At 43.3% G+C, this 24,889-nt stretch overlaps 1 protein-coding gene across 1 annotated transcript in view; it reads right to left on the bottom strand.

Moving 5' to 3' along the window:
* The window catches only part of tmtc2a (transmembrane O-mannosyltransferase targeting cadherins 2a), a 62,179-nt gene that overhangs the window by 13,991 nt on the left and 23,299 nt on the right, over positions 1-24,889 (bottom strand). Inside the window, exons 2-8 of the mRNA XM_047575488.1 lie at positions 21,022-21,628; positions 7,347-8,181; positions 6,454-6,568; positions 5,801-5,886; positions 4,996-5,180; positions 4,122-4,200; positions 1,952-2,073 (exon numbers count right to left, since the gene is read on the bottom strand). Of these exons, the coding sequence (XP_047431444.1) occupies positions 1,952-2,073; positions 4,122-4,200; positions 4,996-5,180; positions 5,801-5,886; positions 6,454-6,568; positions 7,347-8,181; positions 21,022-21,628 (2,029 nt within the window). The remainder of the gene's footprint in view (positions 1-1,951; positions 2,074-4,121; positions 4,201-4,995; positions 5,181-5,800; positions 5,887-6,453; positions 6,569-7,346; positions 8,182-21,021; positions 21,629-24,889) is intronic.

Below are 24,889 nucleotides of genomic sequence, written 5' to 3'. Positions count from 1 at the left end.
CACAGCCGCTAGCCTTGGGGTTGAAATATCTACATAAAAGCTGAGGTTAAACTCATAAATAAGCTCAGTCTTGACTGACCACAACTTTTCCTGACGCGGACCACTCCGACTCCAGACGGATACATCAGGCAGTCAGCAGAGCTCTAATGTTACGCCAGACACTTTGACCTTGGGTTGAGTAAAGAAAATTAGTGGCTTTGAAGTTGCACTTGATATTTGTTGAGGGATGTGGATGGTTTCATTATTGTGTGAACTCTCCTTCGTAACTTTTATTTCTGTGGGTCACTTTAAAAAGTTGTTGTTCTCAGACAAAATACTTCAGCGCCACGGCAGTGTGTCGGGGAAAACCACAGTACGAGACTTGAGTTTGACCTTTCCTTCTCTCATCTGCATTGTCAACTGACTCCAGCAGGATGGCCAAAAATGTAGCTGATGGAGTGATTCAATAAGGAAGCAGAGTAATTGCATTATAAGCCTGTCCACTCGACCATTGTCCAGCATCCATCCAATCTCCTGTTTCTTAAACCCCTGCGTCGGCCTCTCTGCGAGTTGGGGCCCTGCACTGGTTTGGAGCCCCGAGCCTCGGGGAGCACAGCAGATGTCCAGCCACACCGGGCGACTCTGCTCTAATCTGAACCTAACATGACGTCTGTGACTGACTATCTTCAAATCTTTCAGCTTAGACCGGAACTGGTCAGAACTAAGGTCAAGAGCCCTTAAGGCTCGCAGCTGCAATCCCTCCACAGACAAATATCTCCAAGAGGGTTACAAAGGACGCGTGGTTCATGTCCCAGATCTAAACTGGACTCAGCTGTGAACACATCTGTTGTCATATAAATTTGTTTTTATGGAATGGGGAAAGTGGATGAATCACAGGTAGCTTTTATTTCCTACAGCAGAAACGCATTAAAGGCTGTAACCTCCAGGGGTGAAAACATACACCGAGGCAGAAATGCCAGAAACTGCAGGTCCCCAAATGGCCACTAGAGGCCGACTCCAAATCCACAGAGAGAAAGGCTCGCACTGTACAGCTAAAATAACCATGTTTAGAGCTCGGTGCAAAAGCTGGTTGGAGCTTCTTTCATGCGAACACTAGAGTTACTTTTTTGTGTAATTATATGATTTTATATGATTTTTTAGACCCATAGTGGGTCCGCCACTCCACCTCTTTTCCCATTTTGGAATTATTAAGAGAAGTCAGACAATAACAATGTGGCCATAGCCGCCACGCAGCTTCTAAACTCCTCCTTCCAGAAACCCTATGGATGACGATGCTGTATTTAGAAATCCAGGTAACATCTGGGCTATAAATGTCTTCTGCTACTCGCACACGTCTACAGATCCACACGTCGAGGGGCAGAAAAACAAACACATAGAAGATCTGGAACTCATCCCATCACACCAGACAGTCTCAGCATGTCTCTGACCTTCAGACATCAGACGTGTTTTTATGAAGCTCCCATAGCAGTTTGTTAAGGTATTTGGAACCCGTCCTGGATCAGGGTCAAGCCAAGGTCACACAAAATGCCATTTACAGCAATATTTCGGTCTTCCCTCACAGCGTGTTATCCATCTTCCAAAGGGACTTATAGCCCTATAGGCCAGACATGACATTCATGAAGGCATAAGAAATCCTTTTAAGCTTCTGATCCCGGGGAGAAGAGATTTTTTTTCCACCTTTCCCATTGAGAAGCTTTTACCTAATAACAATTATCACACTTCTTCAGGCTCTGCAGTGGAATCAATAGGATGAATTTGCCTTGCTCCAGTGTCCCGTAACTCACTCGATATGCATTATTCATCCCTTCTTTCTGCCACTTCAGGTCCCATTTAATTACACTCTGCCGCATAGTTAACCACTGCAATCATTACTGAAATAATGTTTCGTCTCCTGTTTTTTTTTTTTTTTCTCTGTGTTTGTGTGTGTGAGTGTGTGAGGGTGGGGACGTACAATGATCGACAGGAGTTTGCCGTAAGTGAGGTGGGCAGGGATGTGGTCGGGCTTGGCTTTGAGGGACTCTCTGTACCAGTGGCCAGCTTCCTCCAGCCTGTTGAGCCTCATGTAGGCCTCTCCTGAAACATGATCACAGATCAGAATTAAATAACACAAATTTAAAGACAGACAAAAGTGTTCAACATCTTTTAACATCTCAGCTGGAGGCAAAACAAAGAGAAGCTTGATGCAAACACTGTCACTGTCGACCAGGAAAATGTCGTCCAAAAAAGCAAAAATACTAACTTGAAGTTTTATTGCAAACCAGCCACTGCCAGCCGTAGACAAGTTTGGTTGACTGCAAGCTAACGCTAACAATGAACTAACGCTAACTGCAAGCTAACACAACGTTAGTTGATGTTTCAGGGGTGTCCAAGCAGAAGTTGCATTTGCTACGTTACCCTCCACAGTGGTTCCACTTACTCCTTGTTATATCTTTGTCTTTATCACTTGATAAAGACAGACCACTCTCCATACTCTCTGTGTTCTCATATGGTCAAATCGTCCATACAGTTCTATCAATAAATGTAAATATGTAAATCCTGCAGTGGAAAAAAGCTGAAGTCATTAAACAGATATCTGCACATGTACATGCATGAGTCTTGGTGGGCAAGGACAACGTTTTGGCATCAGATGATTTCAGTCTGACAAATCATATTTGAGTGGACTCTATTTGAAGGTAAACTGTGGGGACGGGTCTGTTGTATCAAGCTGAAGGTCTGAAAACACAGAAACTGACATCAAAGAACGAAGGCCAACTGTGACGTGGCCTCACATCGCCTACGCCTGGACCAGAAAGTTCCATTTAAAAAGACCACACAGACCACAGCCGACAGCCAACTAGCACACACATTATGCACCCGCATGAAAGAGGATCATTTTCCATACCAGTAGGTGGTAGTAGGCTGTATTCCTCATTTAAAATGGAAAACCAGAAGCGCTACTTTTAGCTGGGAGGCTGGGAAGAGCTAGAAACTGTCATAAAAAGCTGGCCAGTCCAGAATTGTGCCAATTTCCCTTGATCAGTCAGGTTAAAGCGTTGTCAACGGAGGTCAGGGAAATGGCAATGGCGCAAGATGTGTCACAAAAACGTGTTTGGGAGAGACGCTTATCAGCAGCACAGCGCTGGAAAATCACTAAAGTCAGACGCTAGCTACACTGGAAGCACCACAACAATGGCCATTAGCGAGAGGCTCGGCCATCACTCAACAGCTGATAAGTTCCCAGATTGAGTAACAGAGTCGGTGGCTGGTTGGAGCAAATTATGACAGCACATAAACATGTACTTAACCTTCATATACATGTCTGCGGGTCTGGCTGCTTACATTTCCATATTCAATTCATTATCTGAATTATTACTATCAGAATATTCCCAAATGAAGCGTTTCTAAAACAAACTGCTGCAACATCCTGAAATAAATAATAGTTTTCTCTGAAAGAACCATTGATAAAACTCTTGGATGTGAAGACAAAGACATGTCCCCCGAGGGTAAGAGGATACATGTGGGCTTATGACATCAGTTTTTACAAAGTATCCCCCAGACGTCACACTAATAGAAAACAGTGGCCTTCCTTAACCTCTCCCTCCACCTGACTAAACAGTTCTTATTTTCATACAGACATCACCCTGCAATCTCAGCTATGTTGTCAGGATGAGCGTCCAATAATGTAATTAGTGTTAGAATAACAAAGAGGGGGAAGTGATTTATTACACGGATTAGCTTCGGTCCTCTTCGAGGGGACACATTGTGCATGGGGCTGCAGTGCTGGAACCCAACAGGTGGTTCCAGTCCTCTGGAGGTTTTCTTTGGCAATAAGTAAACGTCAGTTTGTTGAACTAAATTCAAAGCTCAGATAAAATGTAAAGGCAGACGTTTAAAATGGAAACACGTAAGATCAGGCGCTGAAGCTAAAGCCAGACTTGTCTCGGGGCCGCACTGTTTTCACTCCTTGTAAACCAGTGATGACAAAGTTGTTCGCGGCGTTATCTAGGGTGATTACAGTACGTGTACGAAACGTTCGTGTTATTCCATTAAAATACTTGTCGACACTTAAATGTTTTTAATCCTGACATTCCTGCCGATGCCTTTCAAAGATACGGTTTTGAAAGTCTCCAGCGGTGACTCACCCATCATGTTGAACAGGCTGTGCGGTGCAAACTGTTTGGGCATTTTCTGCACGGCTTCCTTATAAATAGAAAGGGCCTCCTGCAGAAGAAGAAAAATGTTAATTTAGGCAGTAAGTTTTGGTTTGCATCAGCGTAATTGCAGGCCCTGCAACTGGAAGTGGGGCACAAAGCACGTGACGACACAAAGACTTTTTAGGCCCTCAGAAGCTGCATCCACAGTATCTTTTTTTATTTGTGTTTTTTTAAGGGCATACATTTTCCTATGTCTGTTTCTAACATCCACAACGTTCCAGCATGTGAGGACCCAGTTTTACTTTTAAAACTCTGTCTTATCAGTTCCCATGTATCCATCTACAATGGTGTCTGCGAAAGCTCTCAGTCATCCAGGTCAGGGTATATCCAAAAAGCGTTAAAGAAAGGCAACTGGCAAGTTTTTTGAGATGTTTCGCCAGCTTCTGGTCGTCGGAAAGACGGAAAGAATTCAAGAAAGTTTCTGATGGGTTAGACCCACAGATGTTCCTATTCACTTGAATGAGTGGTGAAACGTCTTCTCAAAGTCCAGTTGCCTTTCTTAATCGCTTTTTGAATGTACCATGGTATGCTTTCCTGATTCCTTTGGCCCCTGCACCATGACCATTTTCCAGAAGAACAGAAATACCTCTGCCTTACTACTGCTGCATTTCACCATGCGACTACTGCCTCCAGGAGCAATTATTCAAGCAGTATGTGGCAATCCTTCTTGTGAGGCTTGTTGCCCATCCAATAGAGGTGAGCTGTTTAAAAACTGTCCTAAAAGCTTGTGTTGATCCCTTTTTAAAACAAATGGCAGCAGCCAAATATTCACTTGGCCACACACACACACACACACACCGACCTCCTGCTGGCCCTGCTCGTGGAGCAGTTTCCCCAGGTTGTACAGGCAGCTGGTGACGGAGCTCTTGTGGGCATGTGGATCCTTCAAGTTCTCGTCGGGAATGTCAGCACAAGTGAGGAAGGTGCGTTTGGCCTCTTCCAGGCTTCCCTGGTTCATCAGGATTATTCCTGTGTTCAAGTAGGCCGCTGCGGGTCAGAGGTAAGAGAAGGTATGAGAGGAATTAGGGTCACAATCCAAAACACACTTTCAGGTTTTTGAATACACAGATTAAGACGAGACCGTGACTAAATCTGTATTTCTGATATATGCTCCAATTTATATTAATTTACAAATAAGAGACACTGTCAAAAAATTACAAACTGGAGTGGAGACAATGAGCAGGAACTGCCAAGATGTACAAGCTGTAATACATCCAGAAAGAGACGGGACAGAGTTCTACTGCAGATGATATTACCATGAGAAAAGCAAGTAGTAAACAGAAAATAATTTAGACCAAAAACACATCAAGCAAGAGAGGAACTTTAATGCATAGAGGAAAGGCATCCTTTGTCATAAAAATGTCCTTGGTACAATAAAAGATGGAACCTCATCTCACATGAGAGCACTCGGGTGTGAGATTGAATCTCATCGTTTTACTGCTTAAAATGGCCTTCAAGAAGGACCGCATGACAAAGGAAATATCTATCTCAGCATTAATAATGTTAGCGTGCATTCAGTTAAGCCAGACAAAGGTGCATGGGCTTCTAATCACTGATATCTCTCCTCCAAATCCTTGTCAGTCTGCTCATTTTGCATGTTTACTTACATGCCAGTGTTGGCCGACTCCCAATAGCCATTTTGTAATAATGCAGCGCTTCAGAAAAACGTTCGTTCTCCTGCAGCAGCAAACCCCTGAAACACAAAAACACAAATATATGAGACATTTGCCTTTTGTGTTTTAAAGAATGCAAAACACCACTGGGTTTGTGTCTTTTTTTTTTTTTTTTTGTTCCTTGCCGACATCCTGACACCCGTAACTTGAGAGGGAATAGAGAAGCGGGAAGAAAAACACTGTCAGCATGAGAGGAAGAAACATGGGTCTGCTGTGAGGTTTTGGCACCTCTGACACCTTGAGTCGCAGGATTGGAAGTGGTTTTGTGCTCTCCCAAAGGCCATGCAAACCATGACTAATCAAATCAGTAGCAGAAAGTACAAAGAGCCGCAAGAGACGCATGAAGTTATTTCCTCTCTGCCACACTCTTGTGTCAAGCCTTGCTCTGCGTCTCACTTGCTTCGTTCTATTTCTACGTTAGATCTATTTCTGTAAGTTCTCCCTGTCTGCCACTCGCTGTCTTTACGCTTTATCCCCTCTCCATCTCATCTGCGGCTGCCATCTCAAATGATGGATGGGAGGAATCAGAATCGTGTCAAGACTGCTCAAACAGGAGAGGGGGTGGAATGGGCGTCTTTAAGACTCACAAGTTATACAGCATGTCAGCCATGTTCCCTCGGTAGTGTAGAGCGTTTCTGTACGCCTTCTCCGCCTCCGCCATCTTGCCCTGATTCTTCAGTACGTTCCCCAAGTTTCCCCAGGCTACAGGAGACAGATGTCAGTCAAAAGTTAGTAGTTAGAAATAGTTTTATTACCAAACAAAAATAGACTTAAATTATACTGCTATACTATCATCTCGGCATCTAAACTTGACTATTCCGTAGAAAAGTTGCATATAATCCCACAAAACTTACAAATCCACTTACAGTGAGTTTCAGTACATAGGTTCATCGCCTGGTATTATCTGAAACTTTCTAAATCAGTTTTACTTTTTATTCTGTACTACACTAGACAAGTCATACTAGTTTCCTAAATCAAGAATTTCCTGTACACAACTTCACATGTCGTAACCACCAGCTAGCAAGTTCCTTTTGAAGGCAGCAAACTGCTCAACAGCGCTAGTAGCGGTCAAAACCTCATTTGAGCGCCCTTAACTGAGTTAATTCAAAAAACAAGACTGGAAATTCTGTTTTACAGTAGTCACTCTGATCCCAGTAAATCTGCAGTTTTAGTCAGTAAACTGAATTGGTAAAAATAAGATACAAAGATTGTTTTCTCAAATTAGCTCATTTTAGCCACTCTAAGCTAGCTACTGGTTGTTCAAGATCCACCGCTTTATAAAATAACCATTTTATTTGTAAGATGCAAAAGCAAAAGAATGTGTTATTTCTTCATTCAAGTAATGATAATTCAATTTAACACAGGAAATATGAAAAAAAGAAAACATATTTACTGCCATATCTGGTTGCTGGCTGAGTCTGTATTCCACAAATCGGTATGTTTAATTCCCATCCCTAATGATAACTGGTGGCGTTCTTACCTTTAGCAGGATTAACGTTAATCCCTGACTTGTAGAGATTTTCCTCATTGCTCCAGTCTTTGTTCCTCTGAACAGTTCTGAATCCATTCAGCAGCACTAGTCCCGTGCAGAGACACAACACCAAGGCCCTGCAGCTTCTAGTCCTCAGTCTGACATACAGGGTTCTTGCACCAGCAGCAACCAGTAAACAAAAGCCAATACTGGGGATGTATAGTACCCGCTCTGCAATTACAAAACCTACATAAAAGAATAGGTTGGTAGCTGGGATGAAAGGCAACGACAGGATGGCTAATGAAAATAGCACTAGGCTTTCTGTAGGGGGTAGGGAGGGCTGGGGAGGACAGTGGTTGGGTTCAGCTGAACCATTCAGGGTGGTCTTTGGCAACCCCTGGTCTGTGTTATGGTTTGTGTCATGGGCATGGTAGCCATTCCCATTAGTGATGGATTTCCCATTAGTGATGTGGGCTTTTCCATTGGTCTCCTTGACTTTGTAGGTGGGCCCGCGAAGCCCAAACAATGCCAGAAGGATAAGTCCACCATAGAAGGCCACAGTGTGAAGGTTCCTCCAGTCGGCCAAGGACCTCACCAAGGGCACGGCGTCCATTGACCAATCGAAACTGAGCTTGTCGGGGCACAGCAGGAGCCAGGCGTTGGCGGCTGGAAGGTGGAGGAACGTTAGCGTCCGAGTGAGAAAATGTGACGAATCTGCTGCAGGGTTGTCCGAGTTGGAGAAGTTGGGAGGCTTGTTACCCATCCAGTAGAGGCGAGCTGACAGCAGAATCACTCCTGAAGAAGCCAGCACGGCAAGACTCAGAAGAACACTGGCGTTCTTTTTCTGAAAGAGTAAAAATAATGCTTAAGGAAAACACCTAAATCAACATTTAGGTCAAAGCCACAGCATTTTGTCAGGGTTCCACAGCCTCAGCAGTATATTTCATTCGGAAAGTTTTATTTATATGAAATCTTTCAAAGCCACTGACAAGTTATGAAGACTGACATTGAATTTGTGTCATTATTTATATGAGCATGAACTTATTAATTATTAGTTCTCTGCTACAGTTTATAGAAAAAGATCTCAGGAATGTTCTCGTCTTGGGTTTAAACCACACTCGGGTGCAATTATACAGTTCTCCGTAACACTGGCATGCTTCTTCAAATGCATCAAAGCCAGAAACAACACCACCATATTTACATGAAAATACTCAGCTATGACATTCTGCGTGGTAAATAGATATGCTGGGGTTTGGACAGCTGCAAACTGTCATGAATGTCACTTTCACCGAACAGAAATATGATTGTTTATATGTTGAAAGAAGTGAGTGTGTCATATTCAAACTGGTGAAAGATTGGTTTGCCAGTAAATTCTTAAATGTCATGGAGGTTTTATTAAGGATAACAAGAGGGCAATCCCAAAGTCCAAACTCAAAGAGAAAAATCTACGTACTTTAGTGATTCTCCATATATTTGTAATCCACACTCCCTTCAGTTTGGACCTTGCTGGGGTCAACTTTGAAGTAAATTTGAAGCATGAGAAGCTTTGCTCCTAAATCTCCTTGTTGCCTGTCAGGGCAAGTGCTCTGAGTGTGACTGGTAATCAGCTTAGGACTCAAGTGTGTTGGCATTTAGATGCTGTTTACATCTCACGAGAGCATTAATTCTGTAGCTTGATCACCACTCTGTCACGCAACACCTTTTTCCCTGAACTCACATGGCAATGTAGCAACCCGTGAACACAAGAAAAAAAGTTCAACTCAAAAAATATGAAAAAGAGCACAAGGTGTTGACCTGGCCGAATTCAATAGATACCAACCTGATACTCACATCGGAAATACCAGGTTGACCTGGGCTTTTCAAATTATACATTTAAGTGTGCCAAATCTCCTCTTTTCAACGGATGCAGAACAGCTCGCGGATCTCACAGTTTTGCCATGCTCAATATCGCAATTGCCAAATCGCTATACAAGCTGTATATAAACACAGCCACGCATGCATAGTTCACGCCAAGATTCTCCGAACATGACATAGGGCTAATTCACCTATGTGCTTCCATTAATGATGGTATAACAACACATTTGATTTGTTGGATTGAAAAAAAGGACAAAAATCTCTCCCTTCAGAGATTGGTCTCTTATGGGAGTAGACCAAAACTTTGCTCTGTTTTTGAGCTGCTCGCAGCCCTGGAGCTTCTACAATGACGCAGTGAGACAGTCCGTCCAGTGAGAAAATCAGAATGTGACAGGCAGGTACATCAACGTCATGGTGTAAATTAGACATAGAAGCCGAGCTGAGCCAAGCTGTTAAAATCACGGGTCGATCGCTGGGTCATTTGACCCGGGTCGAAAACCCGATATGAAAGGGGCTTGAGCAAATATCTGTGAGGTGATCTTCTCCACCCATAGGACCCAAAGGCCCCCAATATTAAGAAGTTGGTCATAATGTTATGCCTGTTAGTATGTACACTTACCTGCATTTACACAGACACTAGTATTCTAATGGTAAGAAGGAGAGTAATAGTATAGTAATTTGAAAAAAATGCAACCACCTCACTCCACTATATAGGATAGCATTTGCAGATAATGACCTGATCTGATTATTTTTCTCTGTGGTTGGACGAAATACACTCTTTCTCAGATTGTTTGCCCTACGCTGGGTTAACTTGAGGATTCTAGAAACATGGTGGTGGGAAAACCAGTTGTTCAGTATCAATATAGGAAGTTCAGTTGAAAATGTGAGTCTGCCTTGTACTTATTCTTTTATTGAATTAAACCAATTGAATGAACTTTATATTTCTGGCAGATCCAATGCTCCACATGGGCAGAACCACATTACGCGTTAAAATAAGTTATGTTGCAATTGATGCTTCGGTGCATATAAACACATATGATTTATTAGATTATTTTATTTAGCATCCATGTAAACAATTTGAATCTGGCAAGAAATATAGACCATGTAAAGTTTCATCAACGACAGCAAATCCTTTTGGTTTTCCGCCACACGTAACAAGAAGAGAATTCAACACATTTTCATACGATGCTCTCTGAAATCAATTACAGCGCAAATGTGATTTAGTTGGGTGTTTTTGCCAAGTTTGAGTAAATCTGATTACATTTATTGCATTCTAAACTTTAAAGTAATATAGACTTATTGGCGGAGACGTTCTGGCCCAGGCCTGATCTAAACATGGTCGCCATCCGCGTTCCTCCCTTTCATCAAGGAGATGCTGCACACTTCTTGTTTTCTTAGCCCATTTATTCCTTTCAGAGTAATATGAACTCTATTTGAACCTGTCTTGGGGAAATTAGAGCTGCATGCTCGCACACTGTAAGTTTATGCTGCGTAGTATCACTGCTGCAGAAATGGGAAAGTTTACATACTTCTGCTCTAGTAGTTGTTTCATCAGAGTCAGCTTTGATATAGCTGACAATACCCGTCAGAGCCTCTCCGTAGTGTTGCCATACTTTTTGAGTTTACTCTAATATAGTAATAATTCTCTCTTGGTGTAATCCACTCTAAACGGACTGCACAATGGACAGTCCTTGTGGAAGCTGCACAAAGCACAAAGAACAATCCAGTTGTCTCACAGCGAGCATTGATTCAATAAGCCAATGTGTGCACTCTCGTAATGGAAAACACAAGTTCTCCACAACAAACTCACGCTGGGATTAGAATAAGAGGTTTAGCATTGACTCGCCTGACCAACGAGCTCCAGTTGTAGCTCATGTGCTCTGAAGAGGTTAGCAGAGAAGGAAGGAAGGAGGTGGACAAACAGTCAGTGACTTGTCGATAGTAAGATGAAAAAGGGGCCAGTTCAAGGAGTTCAGGGTTTTAAAGCGCTCTGAGGAGAATTGAGGAATCGAACGTGGCAAAAAAATTGGATATTGATTGAAGTGCCGAAAACTGGTACATAAAGGATCCACAAATAAGAAAAAAGGAAAGGGTGTGCTCATTGATAGATGAGGCCACATTGCCTGTCAAGGGAGGAAACTGCCCGAGAAATCCAATTCTGCTTGCTATAAGAAGATAAGCCAATTCCAGTAACAGAGTCATCTGCGGTATTTAGGCGAATGAGCTTCATTCTGCTCTTGTCTATTTCTAAATCGTCCCCTAATTGACTGGGCGATCAATCTCCCCCACACACACACACATGCAAGCTGTGGAACAGAGGCTGGCTCTACTTGTCAGTGATGTATGACCGTGAATCCGCAAAAGCAACAAGTGACTGTGCCTCTGAAGCCGACTCAACGCAACCTTTCTAATTAGTCTGTTTTGGAAGTTGGCTGCTGAAGCAAGCGTGAAATGGAAGAAGTGGTGTAACAGTTGTAACCAATACTGCTGTGAAGTCTCTTGTGACTTTCCCTGTGCGCTCAGTTCTCTTTTGTGGTCAGATGAAAATAGATCTTCAATGGCATCACCTCCTCAACAGCTGAATCACTCCCACCACTCTGCAATTGCTCTAAAACGTCCATTAACATCCAGACTTGGCCCAGATTTATTGATTTTCCTAATTATCCCTGTGATTCTATATTTAGAAGCATCAGGTCACATCTTAATTCTCCTACTTAATTCCTATTTTGTGATTCTGGTTTAAAATTTAACTGTCAGACCTAATACCATTATTGTGAAATAAACTACAGCTCTTACAGGTATTTGTGAATCTGCTCACATGAGAGAAAAATAAGACAAACTTTGACAAAACTCTAAACATATTTTTCATGATGCACCCTCTGACTCCTGGCAGGAGAAGCCCAGGTGTAGCCAACCACCATTAATCACAGGGTTCTGTCATTAAGGTAGCAGAGCAAAGCCAGGGTTGTCCTAATTAAGCTCACAGTCTAAGAGCTGTTTTAAACAAACCGAAGTACAAAGGCAATTTCTTATCTTTTTACACATGCTCCATATTGATTTGTTGCCTCTAAACCACAGAGAATACAAGCGACAGGGTAACGTGAAAATGGAAATGGAATGATAATGGGGATAATACAGCACAATATCTCTGGGGTGAAGTGTAAAGAGCAACTCTCTGTTTCATTAAAGTAAATTCCACGTTATGTAAGTTATGTCAAAAAAAAAAAAAAAAAAACCTTCAAGAAATTCAACTGGACTTGTGGTTTTTTTTTTGTTTTTTTTTTGACTTTGCGGCACTTCAGAACTATGCTGATAAGTGGCGAAATGTCTTCAAAAAATAAATAAACAAATAAATAAACAACTCTACATGTCCAGTTTAATTTCTTTGTTGGGGTATATGACCTCAATGACTGAGAACCTTCACATTAGTCAAATGACTTCGAGTGTTGTAACCACAAGCTCCAGGCCAAGGTGACAGAACACAGGGACTATTCCATACATTTGATCCCATTCTTTTTTAACACTCCTTTTTTTATTTTATCCATTTGATTTTTTTCATCTTTCCCAGTGTTACGCTCCTCTGCACCTCCACTGGTCTTGCAGAGGCTGTGCAAGTGTCTCTGATTTGTGCTTAATTACCTTAACCAGCCACACCTGAGAAGACAGAATAAAAGGGCCTTGTTGAAGCTGCCTCAGACGGCCACTTTTCAGCTGCAGAGGCTCACCATATCTCATCTGTGTCTTGTGGAACATGTTGGTTTATGTAAACTATCTGGAATATGTAGGATGTTAAAAATGACTAGGAAATGTTGTGGGTGAACTCCTTAACTACTGCCATACATTTACTGACATACATTTTCGACCATTACTAAACATCATCCATAAATCAGCTGTGGAGTTGTGTGCAACAGCTTTACAGTGCAATCATTTTTTGTGAAAGTCAGCTGACATGTGATGAGAGGCTTGCACTGCATCCCCGATGACAGCTAATAATGGATGGCCACCATCTGTGCTAACGTGACATTTAAAGTGCTTCCTGTTACGGATACGGGGGGGGTTTGAGTCAACATGGGGATCTCAATTCTCTTGAAAGTAAACAGAGTGTAAAAAAGTACCCTCTGGATTAGCTTTTGTGGCTAATGGGAAGGGGGGAAGAAAGAGGTGACTAGTGCAAAGCTAGCATAACTCATTGTGGGAAGGATAGTGGAATTTAGCTTGAAACAAATGGTCTTCGGTAGACAGCATTATCTGCAAACTACTACTTCAAATTAATTTATCGTCTGGGAGTGGTCTATCTGTACTATAGCCATGCTCCCCCCCCCCCCCCCCCCCCCCTTTTTTTGTGGAATAATGAAAGTACACCAAGACAAAAAAGAAAAAGAAGAAGCAAGACCTGCTGTGTCGCTAATGTATTTTATAAAGAATGGTTTCAAGAAGGATTTTTAGGTTTCAACATTTCCAGTCTTACTGCTGTCAAACAGAAATTCCTGGGAGCTAACTATGACTGATTGGTCTTCACGAGTTCTGCGTGTAGCCATGGCGAACGGCTGGCACAATCCCCAGCCAACAGTCAAGCGCAGCATCCCGCCCACTCCAACTCTTTGAACCTAAAGCTCTTCCACATATCTCCTCCACTTTGGATGCCTCATTTGGAAATTCAGCATCAGTTTCTGCAGCTTTCCTTCTAATACTTCTTCTTTTTTCTCTCTTTTTTTTATTCCCTTTTAGTTTATTACCCGCTTTCTCTCTTGAACCAACCCTTCTCGCTTTCCTTTTTCCCAAGCCTTCATCTTTAAAAGGTGCCTTTCGTTATTAGCCTTCGCTTTTATTAATCCCACAAGTGTGTGGTCTGCCCGTTGACACATGTAGCGTGCAAAATGTTTAAAACATGTCCGAGGAAAACGTGGAGCTGCGGCCGACTTCATACGTGCGCTGTTTAAAGCTGTGGAGTGACGCAAAACAGCAGGGGAACAATCTTCCGGGGTTTTCTTGTTAAAGTCATGTCCTATTTAAACTGCTCATAGCTCCCTCCAACATGCTGGTCTGGTTAAACGGATCATTTTCTGTGGACTTCTTGTTTGAGACGTGTAAATTAACATTTTGTTAAGGTTCTCCAAAACTACAGAATAAATAACCATGAATTTGAGTTCCTTAAACTATTCTTTAAGAGATTATTTAGGTTGCAGGAACAGTTTTACATTTCAGATTCAGTTAAAGCTGCACAACAATAGCGTTGGGTGATTCTTTCTCAGTGACGTGCTCATGGAAAGGCCTTCAAAGATTTGGACACGTAGTGGAACACACATCCAGCAGCGCTCCCATTTGCTGCATTTCCAGTGACATGCTAAGTTGTGATGGAAGGTGCATTCGAGGCATGTGTCCAGCTCCCTTTTCCAGCCCTCTAATGTGTTCTGGATTGTGCTGACTTGGCGCAACTCATCCAAGTCAGCAGACAGCAGCGCGGCTGGCACTGGAAGGAATGACTTTGATAGAGCGACCCAATTTAGTCCATAGTTCTCTCCGTGATTGGCCCTGCTGCTGCCGACACAGAGGCCTGTAATGAGCCGGGTCACGGGCCGGACCTTTGGCATGCCGTGCACTAGAATAGCTGATCAAAGACGTTAACGTGACGTTTAAAGAGCTTCCTGTTTGAGTAATGTGGGGACGTCAGAATCCGGGGGGGGGGGTTGCTAAAGCATGGGGTTCCCCTAATGCTCTCAAAGGGATGTGATGCATCTGATTTCGATTAGTTCCCCTAGTTCGTTCTCAGCTCAGTTGCTCAAAAGACTTTCATCAGTTCATTTATGCTATTGGAACAGCATGTTCCAAGTACAACAGCTACAACAGACCTGTTACAAACACAAAAAGGAACAATTTCAAGTAATTTGACGCTTCATTTGGTGTGTTTGGATCACTTCAGATGACATCTATCTTTTTATAATTAAGCACACGGTACACTCATTGGCCAAATGGTAAGCTGACAGTTTTAGTTTAAAGAAGTCAAATAATCTCAAACAGAACTTTCTATGTCGAGAATCCTCGGCCTTCCTCCCTGACAGGTAATATTAGTGCAGTTTCAGCTGCCATGTCTTTTAGCTGACACAAGCCATCAGCGTTACTTCCACAGACCACTTACTGTTCGGATGCAATTACTTGGGAGGATGAAAATTACATAAGCATCCAGGAGACGGCTGCATTTACAGCCTTTCAAGGCAAATGACTGGCAACAGAATTTCTACCTGTCCTGAAGCTACTAACACAAGTTTTTTTTTTTTTTTTCTAAAGCTGGTGGGTGAGTCCAAGGCATGTAAAGTAGCCTTGTTTTTGCATAATTCTGAAGTCAATTTGGAGCAAACGAACATGCAGATCAACAAATCTTTCAGATAGAAGCAGCAGAAGTTTTGGAAGCTACACATGACTACAAAAACCAGAGTGAAGAAGAAGAAGTTGGACAGAAAGATGTAACGTGGGCTTCAGGATTTGTTTTTAAGCTTGGGGATATTGTAATTAGTCATTTAGCATGTTTCATGCCGTTCAGACATAAAGACAAAGAAATGGTTCTAATGCACTCAGGGAAAAAAACACATGACAACAACAGGAGTCTTCATATTCTTTATGCGCTGACGTGATCTCATCTGTCACGGCCGTCAAAACTTATTTGGAAAAAGAGTGTCAAAGGATGAACGGCCGTAAAGAATTCATATTTTGTCATTTCCATTTTCCAGATGCAGTACTTTAAATGCACATCGCAATACGCTGTGGAAAAACGGCTAATGACTGACACCCAGTTCAGAAATATAAATCCACATGACAGTTGATCATTAGTGAACGTTCCAGGGTCTGGTTGCCTCGGTAACCCTGTTGCTTCCAAGGGAAACAAGCTAAACATAAAAGTATTGCTAGCGTATGGGCGGAGCTCGCCCTTCTGCTATCACTGCTTTTGAAAAGAAAATACCATTAGCTCCATGCCTGCTATCACCATGGTGCATAGGGTGTTGGAAATCAGACGGTATTTTCCCTGTAAATCTCAGACGAATTCTGTGTTTCTGTCACCTGAGTTGTAGAACCTCACAGTTCAACTCGGTTCTTGGTACAGTTCTTGCCATTGTCATGGGTTCATAGAACTTTCTGGATTTCAGTATTCTCTTGCCGCTTCATTGCCACTAGATTGTCCGCTTGGTAGTAGGGTATTTCTGCTTTAGTATTTCCGAATACTTCTCTATCTAGGCCAAGGATCCCTGAACCGATGGAGAGATTAAGTAGGGACCCCCTACCTACTACATGTGTTATATATTAAACTCACCCTAGTGCTATTTATAATATAATATATAATTATCATTTTGCATTCAATATTAAGTTATCCCTTCATTAAAATATGGGGGAAATTTAAAAAATAATATATATAAAATGTCCGATCAACCAAAGATTTTGCGAAAGGGTCACGGACCCCCTGTTGAAGACCTATGATCTAGGCATTTGTATGACTCATCTTCAACTGAAACTTTCGGTGAAATTGTTGAAAGTGAAGCAGGAAGTAGAAACAAAAGTTAAACTGGCTGGCCAAAAACACACAGCGCCAACTAGTGTACACACAACATCTCACATAAGAATGTACTTTAAATAAGCCTCAAGTATTGTTAGAACTTGTTGAATTTACAAATTAGTTTTGATGTATGATCAAAATTCTGAAGTGGCAGGTTATTTGTATCTTACAAACATTTGTTCACAAAGGTATGTTTTTATATAACTGGAGTTTATGAACCTGAGTCAATTAAAATAAATTTACTTTTGACCCTTAACTCAGTTACCTACATTTGCGTCCAACATTTGTTCTGTTATTTCAGTGATGACTTTAACAGCCATCGTCACTTTTTCAACACTGCACCGGGTCCCAGTACAATCCTACGAGCACGCATCTACTCACAAAACAGGTCACGTTCAAGTTGGAACAAAAGTTTGTGCGGTTAAGAGGATTTTTCTCAATCCGACTTGGAACGCTCACACCCGCTTCGGGCTCGCCAACATCCACAGGAGCGGCGGCTAAATAAAGAGCACGCAGCAGAATCTGTAACCGCGGGCATCATTTCACAGCTGAACGCTTTGGCGACGGGATAATTGGCACAAAGATTCGTCAAGCCATCAGCTGGTTACGCTGAACTTCATCTGCGCGTCGGCAGATCTCATTGAGACAAATGAGGAAGGAGGGGCCTTTTGGGTGCAGGCTGGTGAAGACACCATCAAATCCTTCTATTGTCCGCAGGCTTCTGCTCTAACGTTATCCGTCATCTTTCATTTGGCTCCAGGTGCAGTGAGAAATTCAAAGGTGTCAAGGGTTGGGGAAAGTGAGAAAAATGCCTTTGACTCTAATCCAATCTTAGTCCTTTTTTTTTTTTTTTTTTTTTTTTTTTTTTACTTACTATATTCTATATTTAATTTCACACTCTGAATTCAGAGCTTTTCATGCATGACTTTATCTGAAAGGTATAATCGCTCACATCTGTGTGTTTCAATCAGGCAGATGCTGAAAATCCCAGCTCAGCATTTAAAAAACAAACACCTTTTAATGAAATCTGCGTCGCACGCTAGAGTTTTTACACAGATCTTGATTTATTTTTTTTTCTCTTACACCAACAAAACCAAACTACTTTCCCGGGCCCTGTCTAAAAGCCTGGAGCCTCATTCGTCGCCAACAGAGAACAAAGGCATCATGTTCTTATAATCCCGGGGTATAATAGTTTTCCCAATAGGCTGCAGCACAAACACCACACCTTCCCTTTGTCTCCATCTATCACTTTCTAACTCGCCCTCCGTTCTACCTTGTCTTATTTTAAATCTCATCTCGCTCTGATTAGAGAGTTAATAGGATGAGAAATGGAGTCCTGGTTCGAAACGCATCTGTCCTCTCTGCTACGCCCGAGCTCATTTGCATTTCCTCATTGTTTGTGGCTGCGGTCAGGTGTTGATTTTTCATTCTCCTGCTTCATTTGGGAAGAAATGGAAAAATGTTGATTGAGCTGAATGTATAATGAGCCGGCTTGTTGTCGACGATAGATCTCTGAGGTCTCTCCACCTACTATGCAATTCAACGGCAACTGATTGCAGAGCCTCAGTTGTAGAATATAAAGCGGGATAAGTGCTTTAAGGGCACTGGGGGTGAGAAATACTGAGAATAGATAAGGAAAGGAAGTGAGGGCATAGTTTCCCCATTCTCTCTCGATATCCCTCTTCCCTTTTGTTTTCTCATGCGTCCCGAGTCGTCTGGCTCATAATCGAGGAAGTGATTGCCCCCGTGGCTGGCCCCAGCTCGTAACGAGCCTCCGGCCAAGATAACCGTGACTGGGGCAGTCGAGGAGGGCATTGCCAGAGTGATAAACGAGCCAGATGTGCCGGCAGCGGCGGGAGCTCGCTGAGGTGTTGGCTTTAAGACCCGACGGCCCTGGCAAAGGGAATTCTGGCTCGGTCTGTTGTGTCTGGGCAGAGACGAGGCAACTGCTGGCGACATGCACTCCTCTACTCCTGTGTGATAAATACACGAGGAAATGTGACGGTGCAGTGAGGGTGATGAAATCTGTCAGACTGTAATGCAACAGACTGGAACAAGTTGGGGTTTCGTTTCCAAGGCTGCGTCTCCTTGTGTATACAGGAGCAGGTTAAAACGAGAACTGGAATAACTGAAACACAAAATTGTACGGTTAGAATTTTGTTAGGAAATTGGATGATTTTCTGCCCTTGTTCTTTCTGTTTAGTTGAGAAGTGTTCAGAAAGGCGGCGTCAATTCAACCAATTCAAATATTTATGACAAAATGTAAATTCCAGTCTAACACGGTGTCTGGAAAATTTTAAATATAAAATCTTTCTTGCCTCTTGTTTGGATTTAGGGTCATTGTATTTGCAAATTTTTGGCTCTACTCGCTCAATGTTTCTTCAACCCAACTGAAATTATTCTGATGGGAGATTGCAGTTTAATGGATTCTATGGATTTACAGTTAAGTCCATATATGTCTGGGCACCGACAAGCATTTTTCTTTTCCAAAATATATTCAGCATGTAATGAAATTGGACTAAAAGTGCAGATTTAACTTTAATTTGAGGGTATTTACATTAAAACTGAATGAATTACAACAATTTATATAGACTTCAAACAACAAACTTTCATTGCAAGCCTTAAACCAGCTTTCTTGGATGTTTTTGTTCCAGGGTCACATGCCAGCACAGCGGTTGTGGAGCATGCGCACACGCTAAAAGTCTGATTAAGGCATATAAATTGATTTGGAATCACATTATCTGGGTGTCTTAATCGGATAAGGAGAACTTCGATTTTAGTCGGAGTAACGTGTTTACATACACTTAAGTTGTCCAGTTAAAGTCGGATTAAGGCAATAAATCGTTTTTCTGCATATTGACGCATTAGCATAAACCGCCTATTAGGTCTTTAAGTGAGGCATTTTTGTATTGATTATCACCAGAATATATTTGTGTAAATTGTGTAAATGCAGCCATAGTTTTGCAGATTTACTAGATTGAGTACAATTCGAAAGACAGGTGTTGTTTTTTTTTATCTGCTAGAGTCTAGCGGTAGGGTCACCCCTGCTGAGCACAGAAGGAAAAGACTTTCTCCCCTCTATGTGATCTCTCCAGGCCTCTCACAGTGAGCCCTTTAATAACAGCTGTAGGTTCTCATCCTGCCAGAAACAACTCCGGCGGAAGCCGCCCCCACAGGTACACTAAAGCTACTCGCGGGTAAGAAGGTGATTTCATTTGGACTCTGGCAGGTTAAATAAGAAAAGTCACGCGTCAGTTTGCAAAGCGCTGGTTGCTTGTTCAGTTCCGCGTGACGTTTCCGACGGGCCGTATAAGGTTACGTCACAAACCTTTGCGACAAACCGAGGTATTTATAGACGTTGCCACAAGAAGAAACCCCTGTTAAAAAAAAAAAAGATCCGCACTCGCGCGCTTGCACGTTCGGAGCGAGGTCGTCCTTGCTCAGTAAACCCAAGGGGACTTTTTATTACGCTAGTTACGCGTTTTACGAGGGCCATCACGTTGGCTGAGGAGCGGTCTCTCTCTAATCAAATGTGGAGTGCTTGAGCGAGGAGGCTTTCCAGTCAAACTCTGGTTCCCATAATCAGATGAGTCACTGCGTCAAGGTTGTCCTCCTCAAATAACTTCGGCTCAGAAGGAGCCCTGCAGAGCTTCCCTGCAGTGGAAGCACATGGCATGTTTATGTCAACATTGTTTTGGACGGCTTACCCGAACAAGTGAACCAAATAATGTACCTGTGAAGGACGTGTGATTAGTTGTTTTTTTTTTTTTCCCCTGCAAATACCTTTTGTCACCTTAAAATGAGAAAACAAGTCACCCCAAAAATAGCTTTTCCTGCTCAGGCGTCCTTTCCACGAGTACACATGTACACACGCACATAATGAGGCCGAGATCCTAATTTAGATTTCCTTGCATGAGTGTGCATCTATTTACTCCAGCGAACTGAAGCTGGCAGCAGGATTGCGAGGAAGTGGGAAGCTTCCCCTTCTACATGCAAACATACATTTACTTCCTGTGAAGCAGAATCAAATGAGCAAAGCTTATAGTTCGTGCAGCAGCTGATGGGCCTTGGATAAGCAAAGAGTTTTTCCTAATTACACTCGTAATGAAAAGCAAACACGCACGACTTTTTTTTGCGCACAAAACTCCGCAATACAGGAAACATTCACAGATGGCTGGCTGAGGTTTGCCTCTGAGGGTAGGAAGAGGAAACCGGGTAAGGAGAGATGCGAGACGAGAGCCAGTGAACACACATATTCGACGGCCCCGGCGGCGTGCATTGATTTACCTTTCCTAAGAGGAGGAGGAGCGCCTGGCGAAACCGGAGCCTCTGGAAGACGAAGAGGTCGTACACGGCGGACACGGCCAGCACCGTCACACCTTGCTCCTTCCAGAGCATGCTCACCGCCGCGCACCACAAGCTGCCGAGCATCCAGCCCCAGCGCCCGGCAGCCGAGCCGGCGGCCCGCCGCCTGCCCTCCGTGTCCCCGCCGCGGAGTCCGCAGTGTCTCGCGTAGCAGGCGAGGGACAACAGGAAAAACAGAGCGGCGCCGACGTCTGCCCTCCCCACCACGCCGGCGACCGCTTCGGTGTGCACCGGGTGAGAGGCGAAAAGGAGGCCCGCCAGCAGGCTCCACGGCCCTCCGCCCAGCAGCGGGCGGCTGAAGGCCGTGACGAGGGCCGTGACCAGGCCGTGCAGCGCCACGTTCAGGAGGTGGTAGCCAAAGGGGCGCAGGCCGTGAAGGGTGTAGTTGAGGCGGAAGGAGAGGGTGCAGAGTGGGCGGAAGGACTTGTGGCTGCCGCTGTGGGTGAGCAGGGTGCCCCAGAAGTCGTCATAGAGGATGTTGGTCCACGGAGTCTCTGGGAGGAGGTCCTGGTTGGTCTTTACGGCTCGGCTGAAAGAACAAAAGAACACTGTAAACCACTTCAAATATCTCATTTGCGTCTATGTTTCTTTACTCTTCTAGTATGAAATGTTTAAGCATCGTCTTATAACGGGCTTCCCAGCTTGCTGCAATTTAATAGACCAACGCAACGAGGACACCAAATGTAATAAACAGGCCACAGAATATTTGATTTACACCCTCGCGTGGGCTCCCACAGCATGTACATATGTTACAGATATGCGCACATGCACACTTGCAGACAGGTGGTTTCACCCCCCTGAGGCTCCCGCGGATTCTCATAATTAGCAGATCATTACAGGGGGACGGCGCACGCTGCATTCGTGTGTACACTCGCGCGCGGCTACAAATGAGAATCACTGCGGGGATTAGGAGTGATGAATGGGTCGGCCACTGGAACAACTCGGAGGCTTGAGGGGAAATCCACCCAGGAAACGCAAGAACAACAAGTTTTGTTTTTTCCTGAAGAAATTTGACCAAAGTTGAATCTGGCCTAGATAGAACAGGCTCGCTGTGGATAATAAAAAGAAAATGAAAAAATATTTGCATTTGATTTTCCTGACTCCAAGCAGCTGGACGTCGAGGGGGAACAAGCCAAGGGAAGTCACGGAAGGAAAACAGCTTCTTATTTGAGTTTATTTCAATGCAACCAAGAATAAAGCATGTATTTTTTTTTTTTTTTTTAAGTTGTCTCTTTAATTTTCCAGTGAGAAGGGTTGCTTGAATCTCGTACTGAGTCACAATAGTTGTGAATGTTGCTCTGAAGCGCTATGCTAACAGTTTAGCGAGCTAATGGCTGTTAATTTTCCTGGAAGTTAAAAAGAAAACTCAGCACAAATAAACAAATATAAATGAACTTAAAGAAAATTTCCACTCACGGGGTTGTGAACATAACAAGAAGAAGGTGTTTGGACCCATAAAAATGACCCCATTTGAAGGAGGCGCCATTTCAATTACACGAATCCTTGCCCTACTGCATTACAACTTATTTCCAAAACTAAATTACAAACTTAACGGCGTTTAATTAACTTTTAAAAGCTCCACGGGCAACCAGAAGATAATTTGATGTATAACTAAAGCGATGAAAATAATCCATAGCTAAACCATAACATGGCTAAGATGTAACCCTAGCCTTGGACTCATTTAGCATGCATGGGGAATATGGAAATTGGTCTCAACCTCTGCCTCCACCCGCCCTTCGCTGCTCACTTTGACTCTGCTGAAACTAAACAAAATCTATGCTACACAATGGCAACTTTAAATAATTGAGCTGTATGTGTGCGCAACTCAAGGGGTAGAACATGTTATACAAGTTGAGAATAGTATAGTCATAACATTATGACCACCTTCCTAATATTGTGTAGGCCTCAACACCCACACTACTGCCAGGTCCAAAAGTTTCCCAGCAAAACATTGTATTGTATATGTTATTTACTTCCCATCAGTGGGGAAATTAGTTTTCCTTGGGATTTTATAGCAAGTAACTACGGAAAATTCTAAAAGTCCTGACAATTCCTTCTCTTCATTATACCTTTCTTTCCATTTCCAAGTTACTGAACTGTTAACCTCGGATGCTGTTAGATGCCAGCGGTTGCCTAGCAGCCATCAGATGTTACTGATGTGAACATCTTGGACCACATGCTCACGAGTGCATATGAAGGCAGCATGAACACCACCCTGCAAACTGACGAGATGAGTTCCTTGGGTTTCTGAACCTTTGTTTTTGAAACTGCAGTTTTAAAGCAGAGATACTTATTTTTTTTCTCATATATGGAACTATGGACATGTTAAAAATGGGCTTCATGTTCTGGATGACATCAAAAAAAGAATACATCAAACAAACCCACGGTGTAATAAGACTGCAACACAATGAAGGAATTAATAGAAACGGCACATTTCCAGCATCCAGTATATCAAAGGCTGGCCAAATCTACTGATCTGAGAGCTTACGTGCCAATTAAAAGCAGCTGGAAGAAAGACAACAAGCAAGAGTCATAAACAGCTTGTCTTATCCTCTGAGGACAATGCAACTGAGCAGGCCACATATTTTTATTTGCATACTGCAACATGAAACCCGGTGAGCGTGAAAAGGCTTCGGGTTTCCAGGTTTTGATCATGCAGACTTCTCTCTCTCTCGCTCCTTCACTCTGAGGATTTTGATTGTCATTAGCGGCGCTTCCGTGCCCGTGCGGCGTAGAGGGAGCAGGACTGGGGGAGAAAGAAAAAAGAAAAAAGGGGGCCAGTCGGGGTCTTCCTTTGTCTGAAGACTGTAAGTGAGAGCTGCATGAAGGAGAAAGAGCTTGCAGCCTGTGCAAGAGCAGACGAGATAAAAGCAGGAGCCCCGACAGTAAGGCAAAAACGACACAGATCCAGTGTCGGCGCGATAACTGCTCGATGAATTAATTTAAGTGTTTTTTCCTACGAGTCCACAGCCCTGTCATCGCGTGAGCTGTAGTAAATTCCTCCATTTCCCAGGATTGTTCAGCCGGGGGAAAAGCAAGTGTGCGCTTCTCAGGCTTTCAGTTACAGCGAAGCCAAACTCTCTCGTCTGATATTTCTGCAGAGAGCATTACATCATCCAGTTTTCTTTTTTGTTTTTTTTGTTTTTTAATATAACTCCACAGTGAGCCATTACTTCCAAAATGTTTAACGGTCCCTCCCCAGTGTGATACAATGCAAGTACAACAAACATATTGAAATGTAATGATAATCAACCCTGAAAGTTTTATTAGTGCTGGATGAACTTCGGGCAGAACGTCTCAAAAATGTATAAACTACAGCCGCCTCACGTTTCCGCCTCCTCCGTGATTAAATCCGAGGACTTTGACGGAATAAATACGGCGTCCGTCAAAACCCGAAACTGTTTTACGTTCCCCTGTCCCTCAGAGGCGTCGAGTTAGCGCGCAAATCTAAACACGGCCTGCTTCACCCTCCCTTGGACTACTCCGTGTCCCGTGGCATGTCAATGCTCCGCGGTGATAAATAATTTAAATATTCAAATCGCCGCCAAACACTCGTCTCCCTCCCTGTTCCTTTCTGCCCGGCACCAGAGGATGAAAAGAATGCATTAGCTGCGAGGGGTTTGGGAAAGAGAGGGCCCGTGCATGTGCGCCACGAAGGCTGGAGGAGTAAATGGCTACATGCAATGTTTCCGTCTTTGTGTTGTGTGCGAGCGTGCGGTGCTGACGGCTTCATTGAGGCCGCTCGCTGCAGTGGCGCAGATAGAGTGGCCTCCCGTAGTGATTGCTCTTA

This window comes from Mugil cephalus, chromosome 22 (genome assembly GCF_022458985.1).
Source record: "Mugil cephalus isolate CIBA_MC_2020 chromosome 22, CIBA_Mcephalus_1.1, whole genome shotgun sequence".
Lineage (NCBI taxonomy): Eukaryota > Metazoa > Chordata > Actinopteri > Mugiliformes > Mugilidae > Mugil > Mugil cephalus.
The sequence above is the reverse complement of the archived record's forward strand: the minus strand, read 5'-3'. Positions and strand labels throughout refer to the sequence as shown.